The sequence below is a fragment of the Pseudoliparis swirei genome, chromosome 9 (genome assembly GCF_029220125.1).
Source record: "Pseudoliparis swirei isolate HS2019 ecotype Mariana Trench chromosome 9, NWPU_hadal_v1, whole genome shotgun sequence".
In the NCBI taxonomy this organism is placed as follows: domain Eukaryota; kingdom Metazoa; phylum Chordata; class Actinopteri; order Perciformes; family Liparidae; genus Pseudoliparis; species Pseudoliparis swirei.
The window spans coordinates 9,430,539-9,457,459 of NC_079396.1; the positions used below are offsets into that span (position 1 = coordinate 9,430,539).

The 26,921-nt window shown below is 43.6% G+C and overlaps 4 protein-coding genes across 10 annotated transcripts in view; 1 reads left to right on the top strand and 3 right to left on the bottom strand.

Moving 5' to 3' along the window:
• The first annotated feature begins 349 nt into the window (after positions 1–349).
• Positions 350–931, top strand: LOC130200058 (transcription factor HES-5-like). Its single transcript, XM_056424008.1, has 2 exons — positions 350–418; positions 515–931. The coding sequence occupies exons 1-2, from the start codon at positions 350–352 to the stop codon at positions 929–931; spliced, it is 486 nt and encodes a 161-aa protein (XP_056279983.1).
• A 1,577-nt stretch (positions 932–2,508) lies between these two features.
• her12 (hairy-related 12) lies at positions 2,509–3,564 on the bottom strand. The gene is made up of 2 exons (XM_056423815.1): positions 3,496–3,564; positions 2,509–3,378 (listed from the first exon to the last, which is right to left on the bottom strand). Exons 1-2 carry the CDS (start codon positions 3,562–3,564, stop codon positions 2,962–2,964), a joined length of 486 nt encoding a protein of 161 aa, XP_056279790.1. The 3' UTR covers positions 2,509–2,961.
• Positions 3,565–7,136: 3,572 nt separating this feature from the next.
• Positions 7,137–8,708, bottom strand: LOC130199703 (transcription factor HES-5-like). Its single transcript, XM_056423421.1, has 2 exons — positions 8,421–8,708; positions 7,137–8,307 (listed from the first exon to the last, which is right to left on the bottom strand). Exons 1-2 carry the CDS (start codon positions 8,583–8,585, stop codon positions 7,879–7,881), a joined length of 594 nt encoding a protein of 197 aa, XP_056279396.1. The 5' UTR covers positions 8,586–8,708; the 3' UTR covers positions 7,137–7,878.
• A 4,173-nt stretch (positions 8,709–12,881) lies between these two features.
• The window catches only part of ubr4 (ubiquitin protein ligase E3 component n-recognin 4), a 51,710-nt gene continuing 37,670 nt past the window's right edge, over positions 12,882–26,921 (bottom strand). For all 7 annotated transcript variants that reach the window (XM_056422285.1, XM_056422281.1, XM_056422282.1 and 4 more), the window contains 32 exons: positions 26,759–26,897; positions 26,487–26,612; positions 24,980–25,108; positions 24,546–24,889; positions 24,085–24,175; positions 23,886–23,970; positions 23,447–23,574; positions 23,178–23,307; positions 22,889–23,049; positions 22,585–22,694; positions 22,081–22,222; positions 21,727–21,808; positions 21,403–21,576; positions 21,072–21,193; positions 20,764–20,961; positions 20,497–20,577; positions 20,106–20,193; positions 19,825–19,952; positions 19,409–19,516; positions 18,339–18,455; positions 18,022–18,212; positions 17,633–17,806; positions 17,412–17,511; positions 17,036–17,254; positions 16,758–16,871; positions 16,471–16,613; positions 16,248–16,373; positions 15,686–15,880; positions 15,293–15,517; positions 14,889–14,979; positions 14,481–14,643; positions 12,882–14,237 (listed from right to left, as the gene is read on the bottom strand). In XM_056422285.1, the coding sequence (XP_056278260.1) occupies positions 14,173–14,237; positions 14,481–14,643; positions 14,889–14,979; positions 15,293–15,517; positions 15,686–15,880; positions 16,248–16,373; positions 16,471–16,613; positions 16,758–16,871; positions 17,036–17,254; positions 17,412–17,511; positions 17,633–17,806; positions 18,022–18,212; positions 18,339–18,455; positions 19,409–19,516; positions 19,825–19,952; positions 20,106–20,193; positions 20,497–20,577; positions 20,764–20,961; positions 21,072–21,193; positions 21,403–21,576; positions 21,727–21,808; positions 22,081–22,222; positions 22,585–22,694; positions 22,889–23,049; positions 23,178–23,307; positions 23,447–23,574; positions 23,886–23,970; positions 24,085–24,175; positions 24,546–24,889; positions 24,980–25,108; positions 26,487–26,612; positions 26,759–26,897 (4,489 nt within the window). In that variant the 3' untranslated portion in view covers positions 12,882–14,172. The remainder of the gene's footprint in view (positions 14,238–14,480; positions 14,644–14,888; positions 14,980–15,292; positions 15,518–15,685; positions 15,881–16,247; positions 16,374–16,470; positions 16,614–16,757; positions 16,872–17,035; positions 17,255–17,411; positions 17,512–17,632; positions 17,807–18,021; positions 18,213–18,338; positions 18,456–19,408; positions 19,517–19,824; positions 19,953–20,105; positions 20,194–20,496; positions 20,578–20,763; positions 20,962–21,071; positions 21,194–21,402; positions 21,577–21,726; positions 21,809–22,080; positions 22,223–22,584; positions 22,695–22,888; positions 23,050–23,177; positions 23,308–23,446; positions 23,575–23,885; positions 23,971–24,084; positions 24,176–24,545; positions 24,890–24,979; positions 25,109–26,486; positions 26,613–26,758; positions 26,898–26,921) is intronic.

The window sequence follows — 26,921 nt, forward strand, 5'->3', positions numbered from 1 at the left end:
CCACCGATGCAATAAATCCTGTTTAATTATTCCCCGTGAGCACATGATGAGATGCTGCCTGTGGTCCCCTGTGTGACTGGAGTGTGAGATAAGCAACAGCTCCTGATCAGAGACTGACAGCACATCATTCTCAGTCTGATTTACTATCTCGGGAATGGTTTTATCTCTACTGTTCAGCCTGTGATTGCTTCACCTTCCAGTTATTGATGTGTGTCTCATTGTTAAAATTCCCAGCCCTTCATGGCTTTGTGATGCTAATAACACACTATAAAATGAAGAGAGGCTCCGCCTGAGAGATCAGAGTGTTCAGTCTCAGCCTGAAGAAGCTGCTGACTTCACCTGCATGGACATGGCTCCTTGCTCCTCCAACTACTCCTCTATTCACCTCAATAGGACCTCTGAGAAAGAAACCATCAAAGTGAGTACTGGGTTCTACGGGCTGTGCCCTACAAATGTCTGATTGGTTATTGCTGATTTTAATCATGAGCTCACCTATTTCTCTCCACTTCCACAGATGAGAAAACCTTTTGTGGAGAAGATGCGCAGAGATCGCATCAACAGCTGCATCGAGCAACTCAAGATCATCCTGGAAAAGGAGTTCCACAAGCATGAGCCCAACTCCAAGCTGGAGAAAGCCGACATCCTGGAGATGACTGTGAGCTTCCTGAGTCAGCAGCTGCAGGCGGGCCTCTGGAAGAGCGACAGCAGCCAATGCTACTCTAACTTCTGGAGGGACTCTGTGCACTTCATGTCTGCTGGATCCAACGCAGAGGCCTCTGTCACTCCTGTGCAGGGCCTCCAGCAGCAGAAGCAGCAGCTCCATCAGGCCCAGAGAGCCGGCAGCTCCTCCCCAGTCTGCTCCACCCTCAGGCCCACAGCGCTGCAGGACAGCAGCAGCAGCAGCAGAGGCCCGGTGTGGAGGCCTTGGTAGAGACTTTCTGTGCATTTCAATGCCACCATATTTATTATACCAGAAACAGATCAAGTATGTACCAATGCATCAACTGCCAAATGCAGTCAGCCAAATATAGCAAGATGTCTTACTTCATCCATTCACATTTTGCAGTATGCATCCAGCATGCTCTTTTGGGAGCTCGCATATGGGCAAGAGGGTCAAACTTGTGATATTAGGATGAAGCAGCTTGTCCCAATTGAATGCATACTGTACGTACCGTGTAAGGACAGCTGTGTGCGGTGTGGAACACTCACACCTGAGGGGACTTTCCCTCACCATGTAGGAAATATTTTTCCAGCCTGCTCATTCACGATGTTACTGAGTGCTTTTAGAGTTTCATCATATTGATGAAAGATTCGTAAGAGGGATTCTATCCTCTTAATCCCCGATTCACGCTGGAGATCATTCACAACACATGAGCAACAGTGCTTCTCTTCGTGAAACAATATCACAGTGTCCTCATGCCTCCTAGTGAGATATTTATTCCTGTTCCTTTTTGTCACGGAAAATAATGTTCAATAACTTGTTCTGAAGTTTCAAATGTATGTCACGTTTATAGAGTGGTTTACTGAACTTGTCTGTTGTGACTTATTTGCCTTTAATAAAGGAAGAAAGTATCTGACTAAATGCAGGTCGTTTGTGTATGGTGTGTATTATTTTGTTAGGATAGGATAATTGTGAAACGCATGTTAGTTTTTACCAAAACTTTAAACTTGAGTAAGTAACATTGGAGAAACCAGCAAGAGTAAACTAGATTATGAGTATCCAATTTAAAAAACAAGCCCAGTTTTGCCAACTCTTTTTCAATGAAAGTTGTGACAGCAGCACGAGCTCCAAAAGTAGTGGCATCAAGCAAGAAAGTCGCCAAGTCGGCAACACTGACTCCCTTCAGGTCTCCCTCCTATCCAGAGATAGACCATGGCTAATGTCAGTGCTCACGGCTTGAGCTTCCTGCTTGTGGGAGACCAGGTATAAGTAGACAGACAGACAGACAGGTAAACATGTAGGTAACGATCGGACGGGTTTATTACCCGCAACAGCCACAGAGACTTATCCCCCCTCCCTTTTTTCTTCTTCGTCAGAGCATTTGATTTATTGATTGCTGTCAAGATCTAAAGAGAATTTCCACAAATGTAACAAAAACAGTTCTAAAATACTAAATGTTAAATTTGGATTTTGATAAAAAATATGTTTTTTGTTGTAGATCTCTTTGCTGTGAATAGCCTATAGTATAGGCTTTGCTAAAAAATAATATGATTAAGTGTTTAAGGTGTGTAATTGTGTGTTTTCTTATGGCTGGTTTAGGGTTTTTTAAAACAATTTTATGAAGAAGTTTATCAAAGTTTATGCAAAAATAGTATGAACATATATATGTATTTTTATTTTGTATTTATTATTATAAAGAGACATTTTAACAGATTTCCAAATAACAATAGGAATATTAATACTTTGTATATGAAACACAAACTCTGAATTTATTGATTGTATCTTTTTATTTGTAATAATTTGTCATACAAATGTTAGAAACGCGTTTTAAGAGCCTAAATGTGATAGCAAAACAGCAATAGCTACAAAAATGTTAATATGAACATCCATTTACAACAAACACGCCATCATCATCATCCTCATACATACAATTTGGCATAGATCATTCACAACAGAAGAGAAATATTCTCAACAGCAACTGTCAGTATGACACAGTATGTCAGATACCGTTACATCAGGCGGTCCAAAGATAAACTCCACTGGAGTAAACAGTCATTTCACAAGATCACTCAGAATCTACCTCCAGCTTTTTAAACACAAAGGAAAAGCAAACATCAAATGTGAATCACAGTTAAAGCACAACAACCTTCAAATAAGTGAGAGCCTTTGCGCGTACTACTTGTCCATCAATGTGATGAGACAATAAGGAAACCCGTCGTGAATGAGCAGGCTGGAAATACATTTCCTACATAGTGAGGGAGAGTCCCCTCAGGTCTCAGAGTGTCTGTGTGTCAAAGTCTCTACCAAGGCCTCCACACCGGGCCTCGGCTGCTGCTGCTGCTGTCCTGCAGCGCTGTGGGCCTGAGGGTGGAGCAGACTGGGGAGGAGCTGCCGGCTCTCTGGGCCTGATGGAGCTGCTGCTTCTGCTGCTGGAGGCCCTGCACAGGAGTGACAGAGGCCTCTGCGTTGGATCCAGCAGACATGAAGTGCACAGAGTCCCTCCAGAAGTTAGAGTAGCATTGGCTGCCGTCGCTCTTCCAGAGGCCCGCCTGCAGCTGCTGACTCAGGAAGCTCACAGTCATCTCCAGGATGTCGGCTTTCTCCAGCTTGGAGTTGGGCTCATGCTTGTGGAACTCCTTTTCCAGGATGATCTTGAGTTGCTCGATGCAGCTGTTGATGCGATCTCTGCGCATCTTCTCCACAATAGGTTTTCTCATCTGAGGAATTGGAGGGAAATAGGTGAGCTCATGATTAAAATCAGCAATAAACAACGTGTGCATTTTTGACCATAAAAGCTGACGCAAAGCCCATAAACGCCTCTGCGGTGTACTCACTTTGATGGTTTCTTTCTCCGAGATCCTGATGTGGTGAATAGAGGAGTAGTTGGATGAGCAAGGAGCCATGTCTGTGCAGGTTAAGATAGCATGGACTGCAGTGTTAGCTCTGATGCCCCTGGAGGGGCTGCTCCTCATTTTATACTGGGAGATTAGCATAACAAAGCCATGTGGCTCAGGCAGGGCTGGGGTTCCCACACTCTGACCAGTGGGACTCCCAGCACAACAATGGAAGACATGTCAATAACTCAGGGAGCATGTATCTGTGCGTGGCATGTTTTCCAAGATAAGCAACAGGTAATTAACATGTTATCAAGCGGTCATCTGAGATTTGATCATGGACTGAATGTCTAAATTACATTTGTAGGTGTAGAATAATGTTAGGCACACACAAGTGGGTACCTTCAAAGGGGGATAACTGCAATTAAGGACCAATTGCTTCACTGCAATAAAACACTATAAACTGAAGGCTTTCATTTTCTCATGTGTCTTCCTCTAAAAAGCATTTTTAGAGGAGGGTTAGCAGACTAGAGAATCTGTATGAAAATGTTGTTTTCAGAAGAGCAGGTGAACAGAAAAAAATATTTGTTGTTTTTGGTCGCAGCTTGACCCCAGTTAGGAAACACAGCGTTCAAACTGGAGAAGATAAACTACGAGAGAAAGTAAGGAGCGGGAAGGGAGGATGTCAACGTTGTTAACCTCAACTGGCTGCAGGTGAATCATTTCAATTTCCACCTGTTGCTTTTCCAACTACGTGTTGCCTTATGTTAGGTTGTGATGTGTGATTCATTGAATGTGTTTATGTAACTCGAACGCTTCCTTCTGTACACATGGCATCTATTGATTCTGTCCACCCTCTCTTGCTCTCCTGAAGGTTTCTTCCTTTTTTTCCCCCGTGAAAGTTTTTTTTCTATTTCTTTGGATTTTTTCCTGATCCAATGTGAGGTCCTGGAACAGGGATGTCTATGTGTACAGATTGTAAAGCCCGCTGAGGCAAATTCATCATATGTGATATTGGGCTATACTAAATAAACTGAATTGAATTGAATTGAAGAAGACTGCAATAATCTGAAGAGAGACACTGATCAAAGGCATGAATATAAGCAATATGCCTTTATATTACTCTACGCAAATATACTCTCAAGTGACCCAAGCACAGGTGCCAGTGCTAGAGACACCTGTATGAGTGTGAAACCATATGAAACATATGTATGAGTATGACTGCACCGCTCATATTACTGATAACCGTGAGGTATTTTAGTATTTGAACATTATCGCAAACTTTTCACTTGTAAATATTTAATTCATTTAATTTCGTATGGATTTTGTTTCAGTCACTGTACTGCATGTTGAATTACATGAGGTGAGACGAATCACATTTGGATTATTGTAGTTTTTTTTCACATATTAGTCACATAGTTCTGCTAAAGAATGTAGGCAATCGATCATGATGCGCTCCTTTCCGACTTCCCCTAAAGGTCTGCAGACCCTGTTGAAAGGGAACTGTGTCAAATTAGAGTCGAGTCAATGGCATTACGAGCGGGCTGGCAGTGTGCCTCTGAGGGCCTCCTCTCTGGCTGGCCCCAGATGTGAAGCCGGCCTTGTGGGTGCAGTGTGAGTAGCCCCGTCTCCCCAGTTTCCCACCAGTGCTCCACATCAGGGTAAATGAGCTACAAAAGCCATGCCGCTCCTCAATGCTCCACTGGGAATGTTAATTGATCTTTTGTTGCGGGACAAACAGAAACTCTGTGTCTCGGTCCATCTGGGAAAAATCAAGTCAACTGGCTTCACTGCCTGGCACAGAGCAGCCTGTCTGCCTTTGGGCTGTGTGGACTCTTTCAATTTAAGGTTTCAGACATCCATCCACAATGCTAAACAAGCAGTCTTCATTTAGTCAGAGTAGAAATGCCACAACAGAAATACTAGCCCATTCAAATATGTCCCTTAGAAACCTGTAGCTGAGAAATAAATGAAATGGAGGTATTTGAAAGTGACTTAAAACAGTGAGTGAAAGACAAAGAATAAACTGACCTGAAATAGAATGACTTCTAATATTATTACAAATAAATGTAGTTACTTCCAAATGCTTTTAATTTCCAGTACTTTCTTTCTGTACATCTTCATATTTAGGTATAAGTAAACTGTGTCTTAAGCCATCTTCTTGTCACCACCGCAACATTTGAAAGCACAGAAACCGCCAAATCTGTCAAGTCACGTCCATGTTTGGCTCTATTATCTGTCCTCTCCATTGATTTCATTGTGCACATGCTTGTGTGAATTTGTGCCTCCTCTGAAAGTTAGTGTGCACTGCACGGCTGCCGGGGGTCTTTGTCTACAAGTGTGTGTGAAGACGAGTTCCCCTCCCACCAGCGGCCTGAGAGCTCTGAATTCCTGCCATAAAGTCTCGGCCATTGCTCAGACCTGCGGCGGCGCAGAGCGGCTTCCCGTCAGCCATCTCTCTGTGAGTGTGATATCTCCCGTTTCCCACACTCGGTGCCTATTCACTGGCCCAGAGACGGGGACAATAGAAGTGTGTCTTGTTACACATCACATTAGCTACGGTGTTTGATCTCCTGTTGAAGGGGGAGGCAGCTTCAGCCAGACCATCTGGCCTGGACAACTCGACCCTGAGAAAGTCCCATGCATGGCACATTCTCCACAACTTCTGCACACACAAATAGTTGTGAAAGACTTTTGTGGCACTCGAGACATAATTCAACCACGAGAGAGCATGTCACCGCCGCCACAACAGAAGTGGGTCATGTGCTCGGGGGTGTCACCCCAGTTTTTCAAATTTTTTTGGACACCTGTGCACCAGTGGGGTCAGATGAGAGAAAACGTTAATGATCCCCATGTTGGAAACACTGAGGTCACGATTAAGATCGAAGTTGGAGAAGTAAAAAGCTTCCGTGAGCATCAATAGATCTATTTTTTAACATACAGGTGTTTTCATCTCATTTGTTGAAGGGCAATAAGGTCATTCAGATACATCGTCCAGAAAAAGTCATAATCCATACTGCAAACAAATCAGTCTACTTCAAAAAACACATTTACATCCATTAACTTTACTAGGACTATACTTTGTGTTCAACTCCTGAACATGTACATGTGTACAGTATATATTATTATATTGCCTTTTATTTGGTACAAGAATAAATACAATTTGGTTTGTGTGTTGACGAATGTTGGATTTCTACAATTCTTCAGAACAAACCATGCAAAGTGTGTTCACTGTTAAAAATATGATTGCACTGCCCTACCGGGCCTCAATGGCATCAAACACAGTGGCTATGCAGAGTTAGAGGAAGCTATGATTACCTCACAAAGTAGCACATTTTTCAAATTATCTAAAAAGAGTGCTACGGGATTCTCAATCAATCAATCAATCTATCCATTGATTTATATGGTGCTGTTCCCTTGAGCAAGGCACACTCGTGGAGCTGCTGCTAGCTGCTGATATGCTCTCTGTGTGAATGGATATATCTATTTTTTCAAACCTTGACCAGAACACAACCTCGACCTGCTCTCCTCGTCATTGATAACTCATTCAATCATTCCCGACTTAATGTCAGCTCTCAAACACGACCGGCACGTGTTCAGCGCTGCAGGTTTCTGAGGAAATAAAGACGCCAGTATTGTTTATGTTTGTAAAACTTCTCGTGAAGTTTCCCATTTATTTTTCAAGTTCAAAGGCAAACTTCTCAAGGAAGCAATTCAACAGATTCTTTCAGTAAAGATTGATGTCAACACAACATGCCTTTATAAAAGGTATTCACACATCCATTATGAAGATGACAACTGAACAGTAAACAGGTACACATCGGCCAAATAATGGTTACACATAGTCATAATCAAGTATAATCAGAATAAGATTTACAGTCAAAGTGAATCCATGGGATTGAATGAAAGGATGTTGTGATTCATCAGCAACAAGCTGATGAAATGTATCTGTCAGTGATACTCAGTATCAGAGGCAGACAGTCGTTCAGACACAGAAATCAAACAGTGTCTCAGACACTTCAATAGTTTCCACCCCATGGGGGTGTTACAACACAACAACTCAGGGATGTTTGCAAAACAAACAAACAAAAGTATTTTTTTTCCCCACAGGAACAAGAGCACTTTAAATTGTAAAGCGTATAACGTGTATACACGCGGTGTACATGCTCAGTAAAACTTGATCATTTCAGTCCTTCCAAAGGAACACTGGCACATTGTGCCGATTTCGCCACACGAGTAAAACACTCAACAATATTGAATCTCCTGCCAAAGCAAAAGGAAACCGACTTCAATGAGTCTTCAACTTTCTGTCTGTGACGTTCACAGACTTAGTTCTCTCATTCTCTCTCTCTCTTTCTGGGAGGAGGTGATGCTGCCTCCATCCTACCAGGGCCTCCACAGGGCGCTGCTGGCCTCGCTCACACGCTTGCCGGAGCTGATCTGATGGAGCGGCGAGCCGGGAGGGGAGAGGGTGCAGGAAGCGTGGCTGGACGCCTGCAGGCCCTGGAAGTGGCTGAGCAGCCGTCGGTGGGCCTGAGTTTGGACGTCGCAGTGCGACAGGAAGCTGACCGCCTCCTGCACGCAGCGAGAGTAGCCGTCGCCGCCCGCCATCAGGCCAGAGGTCACGCCGGCCTTCTGCTTCTGATGCTGCCAGACTCTCAGATAGGACACGGCCATCTCCAAGATGTCCGCCTTCTCCTGCTTGGAGTCGGGCTGCTGCCTGACGAACTCGGGACTGAGCAGAGATTTCAGCTGCTCGATGCTGGTGTTGATGCGGTCTCTGCGCAGTTTCTCGACCATTGGCTTTCTCATCTGAGGAAAAGATACGAGAAAAATCTGTTAGAATATGAAATCACGCTTTTTTTCGTAGCATTCGAACACTATTCAACAAGGGAGTTGTGTGACTGAGTAGAAATCCGATGTACCTTATGCACAGGAGCCAGGTGTTCCTTAGGATAGCTTGCTTGTCCAACTACAGTGGGTGCCATAGCTGTCAGCTCAGCGCGTTCCTGCTCGGTTCGAAGAGCCAGTTGAATCTGAGCTGCCTTCTCCTCTGCCTCTGCCCTGTATTTATACGCCCAAATCTCCATATGAATGTGTGGGTCTTGGGCTTGTTGGAGTTTCTCACAGTCCTCCCGGCCAATGAGAGCGCTGGGAAGGGCTTTGAGGAACGCAGGGCTGCCACATGCTCAATGAAGTGCTTATAGCCGTGGGGACAATGAGTGTGTCTCCGGGGAGCAGGTGGAGGAATAGACTGCGAGAGAAAGAGTGCGCTGGGAGGGTGGGGTGGGGGGGGGGGTTCAGGGGATGGGAGGGAGGAGGGGGATGTCGCTGGGAGACTGACCCAGTGCTTGTGTTGATATGGGAAAGTGGTGACCCCAGAGGGAAGCACGCCGCTGTCTCATGTCATCTCAACCGCCACATCATTGAGCACAAAGTGCCTCCGGCACCAAGCACACGTGGGTGTTACGGAGGGCCAACATGCAGCCACTTCCACCAGTTTGACACGGCAGACGTTTCTCGTGGCGCGGCGCAACAGTTGAGACGTCTCAAAGAGGAAGAGGAAAAAGAGCTTCTCAGGGGGTTTTGAGACTCAAATAAACTTGGTGAAGAAGAGAGCGTGCAGTGTCTTTTTTGGCCCACACAGTTTTAACAGGACAACATTCTTTCTGCATTGTTGTTTTGTTTGTTCTCTTCGCACATGGTTTGGAGTGGGCAAGATGGACTTTAAAGATAATAATTATTCAAACGTTCTAATATAAACATCCATCATATTTTATAGACTTAGATGAACTTCGACCTATCGTACCGTTTCCGGTATAAAAAGGCATTATTACTGACATTACATGTACAGTCAACACCAACACTTGAAATGTTGCTTCTAAAAATGCTTTTGAAGTTCAAAACTGTAATTTAACGGTAGGTGAACATGATTTAAACTGTAAGACAAGAAACCTGCTTCAAGTGTCAACATCCTAACAGTCTCCACACTCCCAGCACATGTTCACACATCAGGCTAACTTGACCCCCCCACCCCCTCCACCCACCCACCCATACTCATGCACACAGCCACACTCTCATTCACTTTCCCTCTCCCCACACACACACACACAGCTGGCTGACCTGCCTGCCGCTGGCCACGTCTCAGTCACACGCTCCCTTCCTGCCAGTGTGGGACGTGGGAGCCGCTGTGGTCCCAGGCTTCCCACACTTCAGTGTTAATGACACTGAGGCCGGCTGCACAAAGGAAGTGTGCCCCATCGAACAAAGATTGAGTGACCAACCCCCCTCCAACCCTCACACACACACACAGACACACACACACACACACACACAGTGCTGTCAACAGGGCTTCCAGGCACACCATCTGGGCGGATAGTACGCTATTGTCATCCAATCAAGCATGGGAGACGCTCACCGTGAGAATTGGAGAGGATGAAATAGAGACAGAAAGTTAAATAAGAGAATAGGCTGTGTGTGTGGAGAGAGGGATACCTCGTGCACGGCTTAGGCCTAAAGATTATAGATGCACAAGATCAAAAGTTGTAAATAGTTGATTCAGGAAAAAGCACACACACACACACAAGGACTGAACTATAACAAGAACTGGCAACCTAATACACCATAATAGCATAATACTCCTGCCTGAGATGGTTTTAACAGATAGCTGGTCTTTAAAAGGCAACTCTATCTACATTTGCTCGAGCAGATCTCATGCCGTTCAACTTCAGATGAATATCTAATCCCACCATGTTTGTTCAGATACTTCTCGGGACGTCCTCAGACTGACATGTGACCTCCGCGTTCCCACCACATATCACTCCCAGTCGATACAATCACGAGGACATTTCCCTCGTCGTGGCGCATCGGCAGAGCGACGGGAGTTCAACGAAGGGCCCCTCCCACCTGTTTGTTTGGATTGGGGCCATTGTGCCCCATGAATTCAACTAATTCATTCACATCCTATTGTCATAATACTGCTTTGTGATTGGCCAAACCCTGTGAGAACCAGCATCACATTAAATCGATGGGATAGTTGGTCTAAGTATATAAAGGAGGACGTCGCGGTGGGAGAAATCATTACTCTGACCGCCTCTTGTAGCCGGCACGGGCCTGGACCGACTGCGGATGCACCATGAGGGATCAGCACACAACGTAAGCTCCAACGGGGAACACTCGCGTGGCGAAGAAGTTCATTGGACTAATTTCTTTGAACTTCTGTCTGTCAAGGTTATTCTGGGGTCATAGCAATGTTTTGTTATCAGGACCAGGACTTGATACAGGAATGTGACTCTGGAGTAAGACTTATTTATTATGTTAAATTGAAAGTCGTTAATTGCTTTGGGGCAGGTGATCAAAATAATCTGTTCGGGTCAATTCACCCAACTTATTTCTACTGAAAATGTGTTTTTATTTGCCAGTTTTTGAGATTTCTGTCACACCCTGAGACAATGGAGGTGGATTTTTTGTTGAGAAAGCACACCAACAACCTCTTTTCTTGGGATGTGTTTTCAATCGATGAAGAGTCTCTGGACTATACAAACTAACAGGGACATTAAATCTGGGAAGACATTTGTCATTTGTTAATCAATGACAGGAGCATCACCAATGAAACTCCTTTGGGCAGCAGGAGAACCAGCCCTTGAAATTGCTCTCCAGTTGAGGATTTCAATAAACGGCTACATTTAAATCTGGTGTCAATTCTGTGTTCAGCATTAATCTGATGTTTCCCCCTTTTGTTTTCTCCTCAGCATGTGTAGGATGATGGTTTTGGAGAGGAAGTGCACAGACAGAGCAGCGAGGCTCCGCTCAGCAGTGGAGAGCCAACTCAACACTGGGGTGTCCAGCGTGGACGTGTGGGACAAGACGGTCTCTTTCTTCACCGTGAAAAAGGCCTTCATTTTCCACAACGGCTACACCAAATCCTCCAGAGAAGCCATGCGGCTGTTCCCCTCGCCGGCTGAGGACGTGGAACCATTGTGCTGCCAGTAACAAGTGGACATACACATGAGAACAACATGAAATGAGGTGGGATGTGTGGGACTGTGTGTGTGTGTGTGTGTGTCCACAAGCTTCGAAGTAAGGAACATTTTCAAGGTGACGCTTCAAATGGAAAACATTCTACAGATGGAAAAGGACTTTGAATCTGGTTTTCTGTGGGGCGCTTCCCCTCCACTGGGGAGGAGATGGGAAAAGATGGACGATGTATATCATAAACAATGTGATGTTATTGGCCTTTAAACGTGCATTCTGTGCCTTAAGCCTCAGTACTCCTTGAAACTACCTAAAGACCATGTTGCCAGGTTTCTTTTAACGAAAGCCATATTCCTTTGTATAAAAGGGAGAATGTGTATGCCAATGCATACTTTGTTCAGTAAATGTTTTTACATTTTGTCGAGTGATGTCATTTTAGTTGTCATAACTGAGATGTGCAATTTGTGCCTCATATATATGAAAGACAAAAATAAAGTGATGTTTTTCTAACAGTTTGTGTTGAACATTATTTCTGAACACTAGTAATGATGGTAGATTATTACAAGACATTTTTAAATGTAACCATTAATGTATTTAGTTCAGTGGTTATAATAGTTTACATTTCGTTTAGATTAAGAAACCGGGTTAAGGTTTTATATTAGTAAAAATCGCCCTCTAGTGGACATTTCTCTTAGAATAGTTAACACAAAAGTCTGACATGTGATCCGTTTCTTGATGTGATGATGTGATCAGACTGTTGGCAACCCAGGTGTGCAGTTGTATGTTGTGTGTAGATTTAGCGGGAGCCTTTTACACTTTAATGCCCTGCTTAAGGATCCATGGTGAGGAAACAGCAGATATTCTAAAGGCAATGCACGAAGGTTGCCGTTGTAACCCAAAGCTGCATTTTACCTAACTTTAGACAAATAATGTATTTTTTTCAGAGAAGCCCTAAAGCAATAAACAGCTGCAGTGGTTAATTCAAGTAATACTAATCAAACAAAACCCTTATGCTATGTTCACACCAAAACATATTAAAGTAAGAATCTCAGATTTTCATTTCAATGAATGCCTGTCAAGTCATCACAGTGGTTGAGCCTTTATGGAACTCTTGTATGATAACACAGTGGGTGTCTGTGGAAACATTCACAAGTGGTGATCCTCTGGGAAGTGAGATCCAAAAACAAATCTGGAATAAGCGCTTAACGTCAAATGTGCTGCCAAAGAGAGAGAAATGCATATCTTTGAGATTTTAACTATAAAATCTGCATTTTGAACACATCTATTCTTTGCTTCCTGAGAGGCCTTTTACCCAGCAGACATAATCACATAGCAGAGCTGTTATTACTATTTAATAACATCTCTCCGACCTGTTTGTGTGCACAGCGCTGGAACAGAAGAGTTACACAGAATCACATTTGGAATTATAAGGGTTTTATTAATCATAGGCTAAATTAAAAAAGCAGACATTCAGCAACAGTTGAACATTGTAGCAGCGGGATGAGGAGTATTAACAATACACCAGGTGATCTCCACACCATGCAGTCAGCTCTCCAGCTCAGGGACCACCCAGCACCTTTTGGGCGGTCTGGAAGTTGAAAGTCGAGCGCCGAGGATGAAACTCAGCGGCACGTTGCTTTCCAGAAATCTGTTCTGAGGATTGACAGAAATAAAGAAACTGCTGGGGAAGAAACATTAGTCAAAGAAAAAAAGTGTTTTAAGGATATAATGTAGGTCTGTTTTATTATTAATGTAGACAGGTCTGATATTTCGTTGCAACAGATGGAAACGTTCACAAGTCCAAAGTTCACTTTGTCACAAAGGCATAGCTTTATGGGAAAGAAAATAAACACACTTTTACTCATTGTTCTTTTTACCATTTTGCTTCACAAGATGATGAAAGAAACCGTATGCATACACACAAAATCAAAAATCGTTTCTTTTTATCCATCACTCGAAATCCCGTTCGAGACTACAGACCAAACAGCAAGAGCCCCGAAGAAAAGGACAGCTTAGCCAGCAACCATGAGACACTGAGGCCGTGTTATTTTAAAACGCCAAAAACAAACTTAAATCAAATAATGAAAACAAGATAAAATCAAATGCCACTCGTAACACGTGGTGCGTCAAATCACAAAACATTTTTAGTAACCAGAACATTGCGGCCCAATATTAGGGAGGGGGGGGTTGAAAGCCGAATGGGTTTCCAAGATAAAACAGAATTCCCTTGTTATTCCCATCAACCAACCAACACGTTTTATTCTCTCAGCCCGCCATTCTGTGATGTCCTTAAAAGACAGAACAATGGTGAAGTTTCATGTTTGTTGGCGATAACAGCCGTGAACCAGAAAATAAACAAAATGTCTCTGGTTTCAACCACCAGCTCTGGACGACAGCGATCTGACGCAGAGGCAAAGTGTAAACTCTGTTTTAGTGAAGTTTACAGCTTTGTGTTTTTGTGTTAAACGTTAGAGATGTTGCCAAAAGTGGATGACTGTCTCGACTAGACATAGTTTAAGCTTAAAGTTGTCATATGGGAGAAGGAGTGGAGTGAGAGGCAATGTGTATATTTTATGTGTGTGTGTGTGTGTGTGCAAAAAGAGAACATCTTTTTTCAGTTGGTCGGTGTCCCGACTGTTTGCAGGGTTGTTGTGTGTTGGGGGTGTGTGTGTGTTGAGGGTGTGTGTGTGTTGAGGTTGGCCATCAGGGCAAAGAGTTCAACACTTCCTGCAGGAAGAGGTCGGGGTCTGCGATTTCAGAAAGAAGACCTGGAAGAGAAACATGGAGTCAAGTATTTGAATAAAATTCACATCACAGTTTAGAGCTTTAATGTCAGGAGTGGAGACTAGAGCTGCATTAGAGACCGTCCCAGTTCAACCACATTTGTTACAAATGAATTCCCATTTTGAGTTCAATTTGAAGGAAAAGCATGAGGAGTATTTCTACTTCTTCATTTTGATAACAAGTGGGCAGGTATAAAGGTTTTCAGGAATGCATGCATGTATACTGACCTACGACATCACAGAACTCTGACAAGGACTCAGCTGGCATGAGTTCATCCTGGAAGGCCCTGAGCACGCGCTCGGAGGCCTCGTAGATGGGCATGTCGTTGTGACGGACATATTCTGCTAGCGAGAAGGACCAGCCCCCCTCCGTGTTGCTGGTGGGAACTTTCTGTACGACCAAAGAGAAGAAGAAGAGGAGTGAAGAAACAGTCAGCTCTGTATTTGCCGTCACCATCAAGCCTTTGATTAGACGTTAACATTCATTCACTGTTAAACACCTGCAACTTTACCGAGATAAAGAAATGATTGATCAGCGGCCAATTGTTCACAACATCCAAACAAGAACAGGAAAGTATCTGAATGATGTTTGTGGCATCAAGATGCCCAGTCGCTCTGAGATTGTAACATATTTACCCGAAACGTGTCGTAGACCAGATCCACCAGCGCCCAGAAGAGAAGAGGTGAGCGGTAGACGGCATATTCCTTTGGTGCTTTATCTGTGAGTCTGATGATGAAAGTGGAAAAAGAGGTTATTGGTAGAGATAACTTGGATTTTCACTTTCATATTAAACTCTAACATACACAGCATGGTAATATTTAGGTATCTGATGCTTCGATTCAAAATAGATTCTCTATTCACTACATAGGAGTGCAGATTAAAGCATCTCCTCCAGTTAAAATCAGAGATTGAAAACAGAGTAAAGTGTGTATCGGATTAAAGAGTTGTTTATGTTTTATTAATTGCAATAATGCAATAACAAGAAGGCAAAATAGTAAAACAGTAGCAACAGAAAGAGGGAATGAGTTCAGGGTCCTACTTGTTGGTGCAGACGGCTGAGACCTTGTGGGCGTGTGCGTTGACCAGGAGTCTTCGTAGGAAGTATAAGCGTGAACTCCTCCAGCGCTCAGGCGCCATGATGTGCATGGCCAAGATGGTGAAATAGTGCGGCCCTTCCACCTCGTATGAGCTTTCCACCCACTTCTCACACGGTTGCTCCTGGAAGCTCTGCAGGTTCTTCTCCTCCCGGGACGTCGCCCGTGTCCTGCAGAGCAGCAAAGTGAGATGAGGAGGAACAGACATGAACTGTAGCAGCTGGATGGTGAATGGTCAGATCGGCTGACCTTTGGTTTGTATGTTATCTAGCAGCTGAGCATTGATACAGACAATTTCATTTACTCGGCGAGACATATCCCATTGAAAGGCCACTTACGTGTTGAGGACGTAGAGCACAGTGTGGATGATGTAGGGGATGAGGTGGATGTTGCTCTCTCGTCCTCCTCCTCCCGTGTCCACGCTGAACGACTGTTCAGTGGCAAAGCGGAGGAACAGCAGCTTGGTGTCGTGGATGTTGAGTTGGTACGTCGGGTCCCGCTGGCTGGTGCACTCCTGCAGGTATGTGTTGTGCCTGTGCGCCAGAGAGAAGTCCAGTTGGGAATGATTCACCGCGAGCCTCACAGAGCAACGCCTCACTGCGTCGACCTGGAGATGTCGGCTAGTTCAAAGACGGCCGGCCCTCTCCCACGAGACCGACGCTGTGTAATGCACAGTGGCCCGAGCCGGTTGCAATACTCATGAAACGATACATATTTAATTTGTCATCATTGATAAGATACATCGATAGATTATTTATAGATATAATGGGGGACACAGTCATTGCAGTACTGCCGGCTTCAAACCACATGACCGGTTGGTCTATCACAATGTGTCAAGTGGTGTTTTTGTTGGAGAGCTACCCTGTGACACCCCTCCAGTGTGCTGATGGATGAGTCTACCTGGCTAAGCATGTAGCAAAGGCTGATTCTGGCACATGTGGGCCCCACACAGGAAGCAGCCCATTGCATTTGGTGTTGGCGTTCTGGAGAGCAGCACTCTCCCATTCCTCTCGCCCACGAGCCAGCCTGCCCCAGGGAGAAGATCAGATGGGAATTAATTCATTTGTATTATTATGAAATGGCCGTCTAAACATCAGCAGGTACATGGTGGTACTGGTGCTACCTGACAGCTGCCAAATGGCAGTCATAGTGGACGATGTTAAAGTGCGACACAGTGCTGTAGCCCTGCTGCTTCCTCGGCTTGTTTTCAAAGTCCTCCAAGGCCACGCGCTTCGTGAAGGTGTAAATACCCAGGACTTTGGTTGGCTGGGACAAAGGACACAAAGACCAAAATGTTAATTTAAAACACCATAAATTGTATTTAGGATTCAGAACACTCGCTGATACTTCATTGTGTCTTCCTAATTTAATCCAAAATAAAGAAATATTTCCAGAATCATGGATGTGTACCTGAAACTTGTAACCTTCCCTACAGATGCAGCAGGTCAAGCCCGGCTCCTCGATCAGCTCCTCCATTTGCTTCAACAGCGAGGTCTTGGTCACCACCTGACCCTTCTCATTGGTCTGAAAGGTCAACACACAGACAAAAAGAAACAATATAACCCTGGACTGTGTTAATGAAACAAAGTGTCAGTGGTGGAGATACCAAAGAACACCATTTTTAAAAAAAGTGAAGAAAAAGAAAAAAGGAGAACAATTTAAAGTTGGATCAGAGAAGACGGGCGTACCGTCATGCCCAGTGTCCCCAGGGCCTTCTGTCTCATGGCCATGGCCATACGCTTCTTCTCAGATCTGGTCTCCCTGCGGGCCGCTTCAATCTTCAGCTTGACATCACTGTGCACCCTCAGCGCCTCTAAAAGGTTTTCCGCCAGCGTGCCGATGCCTTCATCACTGGATACCTGCTCCAGCTTGTGCAAGTTGGTTATTGAATCTGCGCCTATCAGCACCTGAGCAGAAGAGAAGACGACAACCCGTCACGTGAGACAGGCCGGTTGTTTGCCAAAGTGTTGTTGATGCAAAGTTTGCGAACGCTGTCCAACGGGTTTAAGTCCTCCAGACATTGGAACATTAACGATATAAAATGAGTATATTAATGTTCAGTACCTGTGTGGGAGGATGCTGGGTTGCCAAACCCCGGAGCAATCTGAGAATGAAGGGTAGAGCTGGTCTGGAGAGGAACTTCTTCCAAACTTCTGCATCCAGACTAATGAGAGAGTGAAGAGAACAAGAAGAAAATGGCTTTATCAATCAAGCACAGATATTTTATTATACCAACGGTATTAATAGACTCTGGGCACATGTCTGGGAGATGTAAGGAGACCTACTTTTTGGCATTGGGGATATGCTTCTTCATGTAGTCCAGTGCAATCTGCGTGATTCCTTTCTGGAGGATGAGATCTTTCAGCTGATGGCCGTTGATGTTATTTTTGATCCCAGCAGCAATTTTACAGAAGCAATCCAAAAACACTTTGTCTTCTGCACTATGGTCCTCGTCGTACCTTCGAAAACAAAGCCAGGGTCAATTCTACCGAGTCATAAACTTTAAAAACCCGAAGACTCTCGGAACAGGTGTGGTTCTCAGAGTGGCACAAATGTATGTGAAATGATCAGCCTGGTTTAATAATAGCTGTAAATATTTCTATCCATCCAACATTATCCATCTTAAAAGCTTCAATGTGTGTATATTTGTAAGTAGAAGCTGAGCGCTGCCCACTTGTCAAAGCTGCAACATGGTTTGAACCGTTCCACCAAGATTCTCATCTTCTCCAGCTCCCCAAAGGACAGGTATGGGATGATGCGCAGCAGACCCTGCAGCACGCTGGGGTTGGAGCGCACAAACGGGGTGTTGATCTGGTCCAACAACATGACCAGCTGATCCGTGTCTCCCGTCAGCAGCAGGTTACCCTGCAAAAGACACAAGCATTGAATTTACAGTTACAAGAAGTTTATTTACAGGTGTTTATACTATTATGATGTCAAACATCCGTCTGCTTCTTGACTTAGAAGGCTGCGTCTGGTTTAGATGCTTACCTTGTACTCTGAAATCTCTGCATTGGCTTCGTCCAGAATAATCTCCATGATGCTCAGAACCTGCTCCGCTATGGAGGCGCCACCGCTGTCCTTACTCTCCTGTTCGGCCACTAAAGCCTGAGGGGAAATGGAGTTTCTTATAACACGGACAGTAACAAATAGAGTGACGACAGAATCACCCTCCTACCCACTAATCAGACTACACCACATTACATCACACGTCATTGAGCAGACGCTTTTATCCAAAGCGACCATGTGCATCAACCATGAGGACAATATCAGAAGAACAAAAATCAAGAAACTAACATTTCTTAAAGAAAGTCAAACGACAAAAATACCATAAGCAATACCATCAGTAATACCACAAGTACTACCACAAGTAATACCACAAGTACTACCACAAGTACTACCACAAGTACTACCACAAGTAATACCACAAGTACTACCACAAGTACTACCACAAGTACTACCATCAGTAATACCACAAGTAATAACAAGTAATACCATAAGTAATAACACAAGTAATACCACAAGTAATACCATAAGTAATACCACAAGTAATACCATCAGTAATACCACAAGTAATACCACAAGTAATACCATAAGTAATATCACAAGTAATACCATCAGTAATACCACAAGTAATACCATAAGTAATACCACAAGTAATACCATCAGTAATACCACAAGTAATACCATAAGTAATACCACAAGTAATACCACAAGTAATACCACAAGTAATACCACAAGTAATACCACAAGTAATACCACAAGTAATACCATAAGTAATACCACAAGTAATACCACAAGTAATACCATCAGTAATACCACAAGTAATACCACAAGTAATACCACAAGTAATACCATAAGTAATACCACAAGTAATACCACACGTAATACCATGAGTAATACCACACGTAATACCATAAGTAATACCACAAGTAATACCACACGTAATACCATAAGTAATACCATAAGTAAGTGCCATTCAAGTGCCACTGAAGTGCTAATCTAGTTTTATTTACGGTATATTCCTAAACACGCGCGTATAAAGCCCATGTAACTCTCACCAGGTTCAGTGTTCCCAGCATGACGTTGAGTGTGTTCATTTCCGGTTTGACGAGCCGCTGCCTGTTGATCTTCACCTTTACACAATAACTGAACAACTTCAGCAACACCTGTAAGCGAGACAGATGCACACGTGTCACTCTGCAGCTCCGATTTTATCTGGAGGTTATGGGACTGCAGAAGGGATTATTGCGTGAAACACACTTGTAACCAACGTTTTCTGTATTTGGTCTGGAATATGTAAAGCAAAGCGTTAAAATAATTCATTCAATTGTAATCGAGTTTAAGCATGAAAATCTGATACAATTTCACTCATCAGCTTTCGAAATCCAAACTTTTTTTATTATTATTGTCTGTAGAAGACGTTTGAAAAGTCAGAAAACCAACAATGACTAAAGTTGTGTTGCAAAGGGCTTACTGTGAGAAGATGTCTTCCTTGTTTAAAATCTTTGATTCCAGAGAGCCGGTTGAGCATACACTCCAGTCCCCCACACTGTGCCATGACTCCTGCCATCTTGTACACCTCCTCATCATCCTCCTCTTCATCTGTTATATGGAGGGATAAACAAAAAGTAAGCATTACATGTTTTTCCATCCAAAGACCAGGTCCTTGAGGCGACTGGCTTGCACACAGGTAAAACGGCATTAATATATGCGATGTCTAGGAAAGAAATACTGTAAATGAATTGTAAATCTAACCTGTGGTTGAGTCCAGTGACTCTATGAACTCCTCCGTGGCATCTCCCAGCAGACCTCTCATTCGATAGATGATTCTCATCGGCTCACCCTTGGAGAAAAAAGCCAGCCAGCTCCATGAGTAACAGAAATTGCCTTATTGCACTATTTGGAGAGCTGGAAGCATTTAAAGTCTCAGTGAAGCAGATGTTTGAGCTTCTTTAACTTCTGTATTGGGAAGTCTTTCAAAGAGAAATGAGACCACTAAAAAAGGGGCAGGCTTGATTGGATTATGTTTTGCATCACCACTGTGATGAGTAATCAAACGTATGAAAACAGATCCTAAAGATGCTTAAACTTCCATTAAAAATGTTCTAAATCAAACATTCACTGTCAAACTCATAAGCACTCGTACCTCATTTGTCGGACACCAGACCTTCTTGTAGACCTCAACCACTGACAGATCCAAGCTGATGATTTTGTTGTTTACCAGAAGCTGAGGAAAACAGACACGCATCAAAGAAATGTCTTGCAACAAGTCAGCTTTTAGATTTTAAATAAGGAACCGTAAGGAATTTGATACAAAGTTAGTATCAAAACAGGTATCACAGCAATAAATACATCGTGAATGGAAGTTTAATAAAATTATATCTATTTTTAAGTGACTAAATGCACATTTTACCTCCATGCCACTGTCGTCTTCAAGAAGCGCCACCAGGTCGCAGTCTTGGCAGATTTTGTTCTTGATGTCCCTCATGAGAGGGCCAATGCCGGGCTCATTGCTGCTGTAAGGGTTTCCTGGCATGCGGCCCTGCAGGAAGTCCTCCTGCTGAGGATCCTTCTCCAAGGTCACAAAGAACTCTGTCACCTCGTTCTCCTCCTACACACAAACGGATGAAACAAAAGCGCCAGATGAAGACAAATCCCTGGATTCAGCATTATGCTGAAATACTTTTCTAATAGAAATGCACCGGGGCAACGGAAACTCACAGGATAGATGATGCTGCACAGCCTCTCAAATATGAATACAGGTGTCCTGTAGTCATCCAGGTTGTACCGTTTAGCAGTCTCTATGCACACTGCCATGAAGGCCTTGGTTTCAGACTCTGTACCTATGACCAGCAGAACAAGATTTACAATGCTGATGTACATAAACAATACACAATGGACCGTTGCTGAAGTATCTCATTCAGAACTTTTTTGTGTGGCATTTTTCATTTATTGTAAACAGCAGTACCGAAAGACAAATTAAAATCATTTGAATTTCTTCTTAATTGTGATTGGTTAGATAACTGTGTGTTGAACTTGAATCAGTACAGACCTGTTGTCATGTCCTCCAGCATCTCCAGCAGCATGTCCTGCGTCTCATCGATGAGCTTCGTGCGCTGCACCACCAGCTTCCTCAGACACAAGTAGCCGTTCAGCACTGTGCCAACCAACCTACTTTTGAAATGCCGCTTTATGGACTCCACCTCCACGAAAGAAGAGAGCAGTCCTGCAGAGCACCGAACACATAAATATTCAAGAAAAGGCCAAAATATATATTTTTTACTTGCGTTATAAAATGTATTTATTCTAATGGCTTTGAAAGTCTCTTCTAAACCCTGCAGTACTTTGTAATATCTATTTTTATGTTCGGACGTACCAGTCAAGCTCTTGAGGGCGTAGCCTTGCTGTAAGTCTGTGCTCAGCGTCGCCTCCTCCAGAGACAGCAGGTTGGCTATTTCCTGAACAGAAAATTACACGGAGAATTGAAATTTGCCTTTTATTGACATCAAGTATGATTTAAACATATGATAACTTTACTCTTATATTTAATTACAGTATATATGTCAAACATTTGATGTAATGAAATTGAATTTGAGTAATGAAATGTTCAAAAAACATTTATAAAGTTTATTTCACTGCAGGTACATTTCTCATATATTTAAGGAAACCATTTATATTTCTATGTTTGATCTTATTAAAGACTCAAATTATTTTGAACTGGGGCAATTACCTTGGTGATCAGGTTCCCGATGTAGGGCAGGACTCCGCGGGCTGCCAGGTACACCTTCCAGTGTGTTGGCTTGATCAACTTCTGGTACAGACCCAGGTACTCCACCGCACACTCTCCAGCTACACTCAACTCATCCAGATAGCTGACAGACAGACACACACAAAAACACACAGCGAGTCATTTTACATACAGTGCTCAAACCTAATTTGAGTTTCAGCCTATTTTCCATTTCTTGATATTAGTTGAGTATTTTAACAGTTTTTCTACTTCAGGAGACATGCGTTAACCCTCAATAAGGCGAAGAAGCATGGGATTTGACTGACAGTAGCAAAACCAGCCATATTACAAATGATGTAACATTTCCATTATTGCTAACCTCCAGTGCCAAACTGTCGAAACTAACCTTTGATAAAGGGGAAATTTTTACAGTAAACTCATGACAACTTATTAACTCTCCTAATCCTGCATAACGTGACATTTTCTTAACTTGCTTGAGGCTCATACCTGGTGAGCAGGTCCAGGACTTGTTGCTTGCGGCTGGGGATTGTGGTTAGGGCCTCCACAATAGTGCAAGCGGCCTGTCTGGCTGCCTGAGTGGCAGGTGTGAAAAGGACCTGCAACAAATTAAACTTTCGTAAAAAAAATATGAACGTAACAAATTTGTAAAATAAGCTATAATATGCATCAGGTTTCCTCAATTTTAAAATTCGATTTTTAACTAAATATATGCACTTCTGACACTAATAACAAAAACACGCAGAACACTAATTGTACTTGCAACAAAAAAGTATTTTAAAAAGAAATGTACCTGTCGCAGCCAGTTGTTGTGGCTCAGTTTGAGCAAGCGAGGGAAGAGGCCTTCCCCTTTTCTGGACCTCATGAACTGCTTCCACTTCCAAGCATACTTCTCCAACAGGTACTGCCTTCGCAACTCAGTTTTCCCCTGAGGCTTTGATAAAGATTCCTGACCTGTGGTTATCACACACTTAACAGTGAAAACCATATCATCACAGCTTTACATTGTTTAATAGCAAAACAATGACAGAACCATTTTGCTACACCGATATTATTTATATTTGTTAAGACTCGGTGCTCACATCTCGCTGGGAGACACTTTTTCCAGGCCTCATAAGATGCTTTGGGGTCCTTCTTGAGCCAGAGTTGGGCCTGGGCATGGATCTCATTACTGTAGGGCCTGACTGTGGTCAGGGACTCGATAGCAGCATCCTATGAACAAAAGCAAACAGATACTGTTGTGTGAGGGACCATGACACAAACAAGTCGTAACTGTGAATGAAAACTCATTGTTGTCGCTTGTAAACCTTCTAAACAGGCCATTAGCTGAATGCTAGTTAAACCATATTACCTTGTTCTTCTTGCTCGTGGGAGCTGGGGGCTTGATCAGCTTCTGCAGGATTCTCAGGCACATGAGAGTGATGTTCTCCACCACTACAGGTGTCTTTATATTGACCGACATGAGGAACAGACTGAGGGCTAGCGGGGAAAAAATAAATACAATGCCATTAGATAAAAAGCTAACTTTGACCAGTTAAACGACTTCCCTAACATAATTAAGGCTCCAAAAGCTAAAAACATTCTTACATTTAATGAGTTAAATCCAAGTGTTAATTCAAGAAACATCAGATAATCAGAACAGAATTGCTACAATACGCACAAGAAAGGCACGTAAGGCCAAAGACAGAAATCTGAAAAGTAAATCAGATTAGTGCATAAGAAGCTCCCATGAAATGAATCCCCACAGGCTGATTCTGTCGGAGCGGAAGCGTTAAGGAAATCAGGCTTACCACAACGCAATCGTAACTCCCAGCATCCTCCCTCTTTTGAAATGGAGTCCGTCAGCAGGAGCATTTCATACTGCAGATTACTGACCTGTTGAAATCACAGACAAAGTTAAACCAGTAAATCCAGGAGCGTTGCTGTTTCAATCCCAATGCTTCTTTCACAATATCTTCCGATTGCAGTCGGACAAGTAAGAGGACATACCAGGTCAGGATTGGCCCAGTGGCCTTTGAGGGCAGCTGACACCTTGGCAATAATGAGGTCATTCATCTGTTGGGTGGCATCTGGATGATCTCTGAAGCAAGATAATATGGAGGAAACAAGAGACAGTGATATTTAATCACCACTGCAATAACCTCTATACGTACACGGTTAAATGTAAAAGGAATGAACCTAGCTGTACAGTGTATGCTGTCATTCCAAAAGCTTATTGAGCATTATAACCCACAGTGGATCATATAACAGTGAGGGAAACATCTGTCAAGGACAATGACAAGAAGACGTCCCTAAAGGCTACAAACGACCCTGTACAGTCTCTCCTTCACAATCTAAAATGCACTGTCCCTGAACGCGCCACGCTTTATATACACAGAGTTAAAATCATGGAAATGTTTCCATTTTTACATAACTCTCCTACTTCACCACAAGATGGGAGAGGGACAAACCTGGTGAGGAGACAGACCAACTGGCGCACCTCCTCCCTCATGGACGCTGTACCTCGCCGCAGGTTGTACTCAAACAGTTCACGGATGAGACCCTGGAGGACCAGGATCTGCCGGAGGGCTGGGTTTGTGGCCAGTGCTCGAAGCAGTGTGATACAGTGCCCCGTGACGGCGGAGGCACAGCCATAGCACTTGTTTGAGGAGGTGTGTCCGCAGCCCAGCACGGAGAGGGCGCGGTACTGACTGGCGGTGAAGGTGGGCTGGTGGCTGCTGCGGGATGACTTGGTGGCAGCCTCTCTCTGCTGAAGATCATACTCCAGGAGCTCTTTTCGTGAGGCAAGCACTTTCTGTAACAAAAAGAATGGCCAGGGCGATGTGTGAGCAGGGGAACAAACTAATGCCCTGACTGAGAAAATGTAAAAATGTTCCTCTCCAACCTGTATAATCTTGGACAGTTCATCAAATGATGTCCTGCAGTCTCCGCTGTACTCTTGAGCCAGCTGCTGAATGTATCGGTTCACATTGGCAGAGGACGTACCAAGTCCTGCACCTGCATTAGGGTCATCCTGAGGGAAACACAGGACAAGAGGAAAACAGGCTTCAATCAACATTTCCAAGATACACAACTACAAAACATACTATTAGTACTATGATGATGACCTGATGTCACACATGGGAAGTTCTACCAGAGGGACTTATGAGAAGGACTTGACGTATTACGGCCAGACCAAAACTGATGGTCAGCAGCAATCAAAGTCTATTAGAGTTTCACATTTGTTGAGAAAATATTTTGGAAAGACTTGTATATTAATCAGGGCTGTCAATCGATTAAAAAAAATTAACTAATTAATCGCACATTTTGAAATTCATTAATCGCGATTAAGTTTTTTTTTCTTTTAAAGACAAAATCTTCGAAATGAACGAGTAATCCCTTCAGCCAGCGTGTATTTCAGACACTTGTTTAATTGTATTCTTTTTTAAAGACAAAACTTCACACAGAGCTGTGTTTTCAAAGAGGCTCCTACATATATAGTGTCAGCGAGGTATTTAATATCGTGAATGATAAATTGTTTCTTCAGTGAAACATCCAGATTAGTAAGAAAAGGTGCATTTGAGACACATTGGTCCTGTCATCTTTAACATTCAACAGCAGCAGAACCAGTGGCCTTGGTAAACTGACAAATATGTCACGTTAACCCTCTGGAGTCTGGGCTCATTTTCTCGATTTTACAAAACAATGTAAATTCACCTTTTAAAGTCTTTTGCATATGACACATCCCAGTGTTTCCCCCAGCATTCTATCAGGGTGAGGCCCCGCCCCCTGTAATGTTCTCTATCGCGCCAGATTACAGCAGAAGTAATGTAAGGTTCTTTCCTTAAAGACATCTTTGTTCTTTTATTAAACTAAACGTCTGTTGTTGGTCGTCTCTACAGCAGCATGTCATTCTGTCTCGACGTGTCGGTCACTCTTCTCGGCTCTCCGTCTCGCGCGCCGCAGAGCTCCGTGCCGGCGTGTCTGCGCGCGCATCGGGGCGGAGCAACAAAAAAAAGTCCCCTGCACCTTCCGCCCCGCGTCACCGACACGTCGCCCTCTGCTTTTCTGTGAATATCGAGGAGCAGACGGGAGGAAGGAGGCGGACTGCCGCGGTTTGACACTCAGAGTGCAAAAACTTCAACGCACACCGGAAGTAAACAAAGTTGCGTTAATTGCGTTAAAATATTTTAGTGCGTTAATCGCGGCCAAATTAATCGCATAGATACGCGTTAACGCTTGACAGCCCTAATATTAATACATTTCCCAGGAACGTGTATGAATGATCAGTAGACACTGTGCACTGCATACATTTCAATTAATAGAAAATATAGTCAAAGAGACCTCCTTCACATATTTGTATACCTCAATTTTGACTTAAAAATACTGTTCAGGCCGCTCTTGTGTCTGACCTGTGGTTTCTCCGGTGCAGCCTCATTGACTTTAGACAGGAGGCTCTCCAACTGGGGCCGGTGGCCCATCAGCTGGTGGTAGACCCGGTCAGCTTTGTCCAGCAGGGTGTTGATATTAGTCACAGCCTGCAGGAAAATAATACATTAAAGATTAAGAGATGCAGGGTGAAGAATAGCACATAGTGATGCAGCTCTACTTAAGATTTGCTATGCAAGCTGATTTTTTAAAATGGCAACCCCCCCTTCCTATTCACACAAGAGTGGCTGCTCACCTTTTTCCTGTCCTCTTCATTCTCAATGGGATCCACAGCACAGCAAGGTCTGGCATATAGCATGAAGTCAAATCTGGCATATTTGCAGAAACCGCAGGCGTTGCACAGGAAGGGGTCTTTTTCATCGTAGTTGATGGACCTAATGGACAACAAGCCCCAATTT

What these genes read in the sequence shown, in the direction of transcription:
- LOC130200058 (XM_056424008.1), top strand. Translation starts at nt 350, where the DNA reads ATGGCTCCTTGCTCCTCCAACTACTCCTCTATTCACCTCAATAGGACC. An exon ending in CTGAGAAAGAAACCATCAAA is followed by an intron (nt 419 to 514) that starts GTGAGTACTGGG and finishes CCACTTCCACAG; the next exon opens with ATGAGAAAACCTTTTGTGGA.
- LOC130199703 (XM_056423421.1), bottom strand. Translation starts at nt 8,585, where the DNA reads ATGGAGATTTGGGCGTATAAATACAGGGCAGAGGCAGAGGAGAAGGCA. An exon ending in ACCTGGCTCCTGTGCATAAG is followed by an intron (nt 8,308 to 8,420) that starts GTACATCGGATT and finishes TCTTTTCCTCAG; the next exon opens with ATGAGAAAGCCAATGGTCGA.
- her12 (XM_056423815.1), bottom strand. Translation starts at nt 3,564, where the DNA reads ATGGCTCCTTGCTCATCCAACTACTCCTCTATTCACCACATCAGGATC. An exon ending in CGGAGAAAGAAACCATCAAA is followed by an intron (nt 3,379 to 3,495) that starts GTGAGTACACCG and finishes CCAATTCCTCAG; the next exon opens with ATGAGAAAACCTATTGTGGA.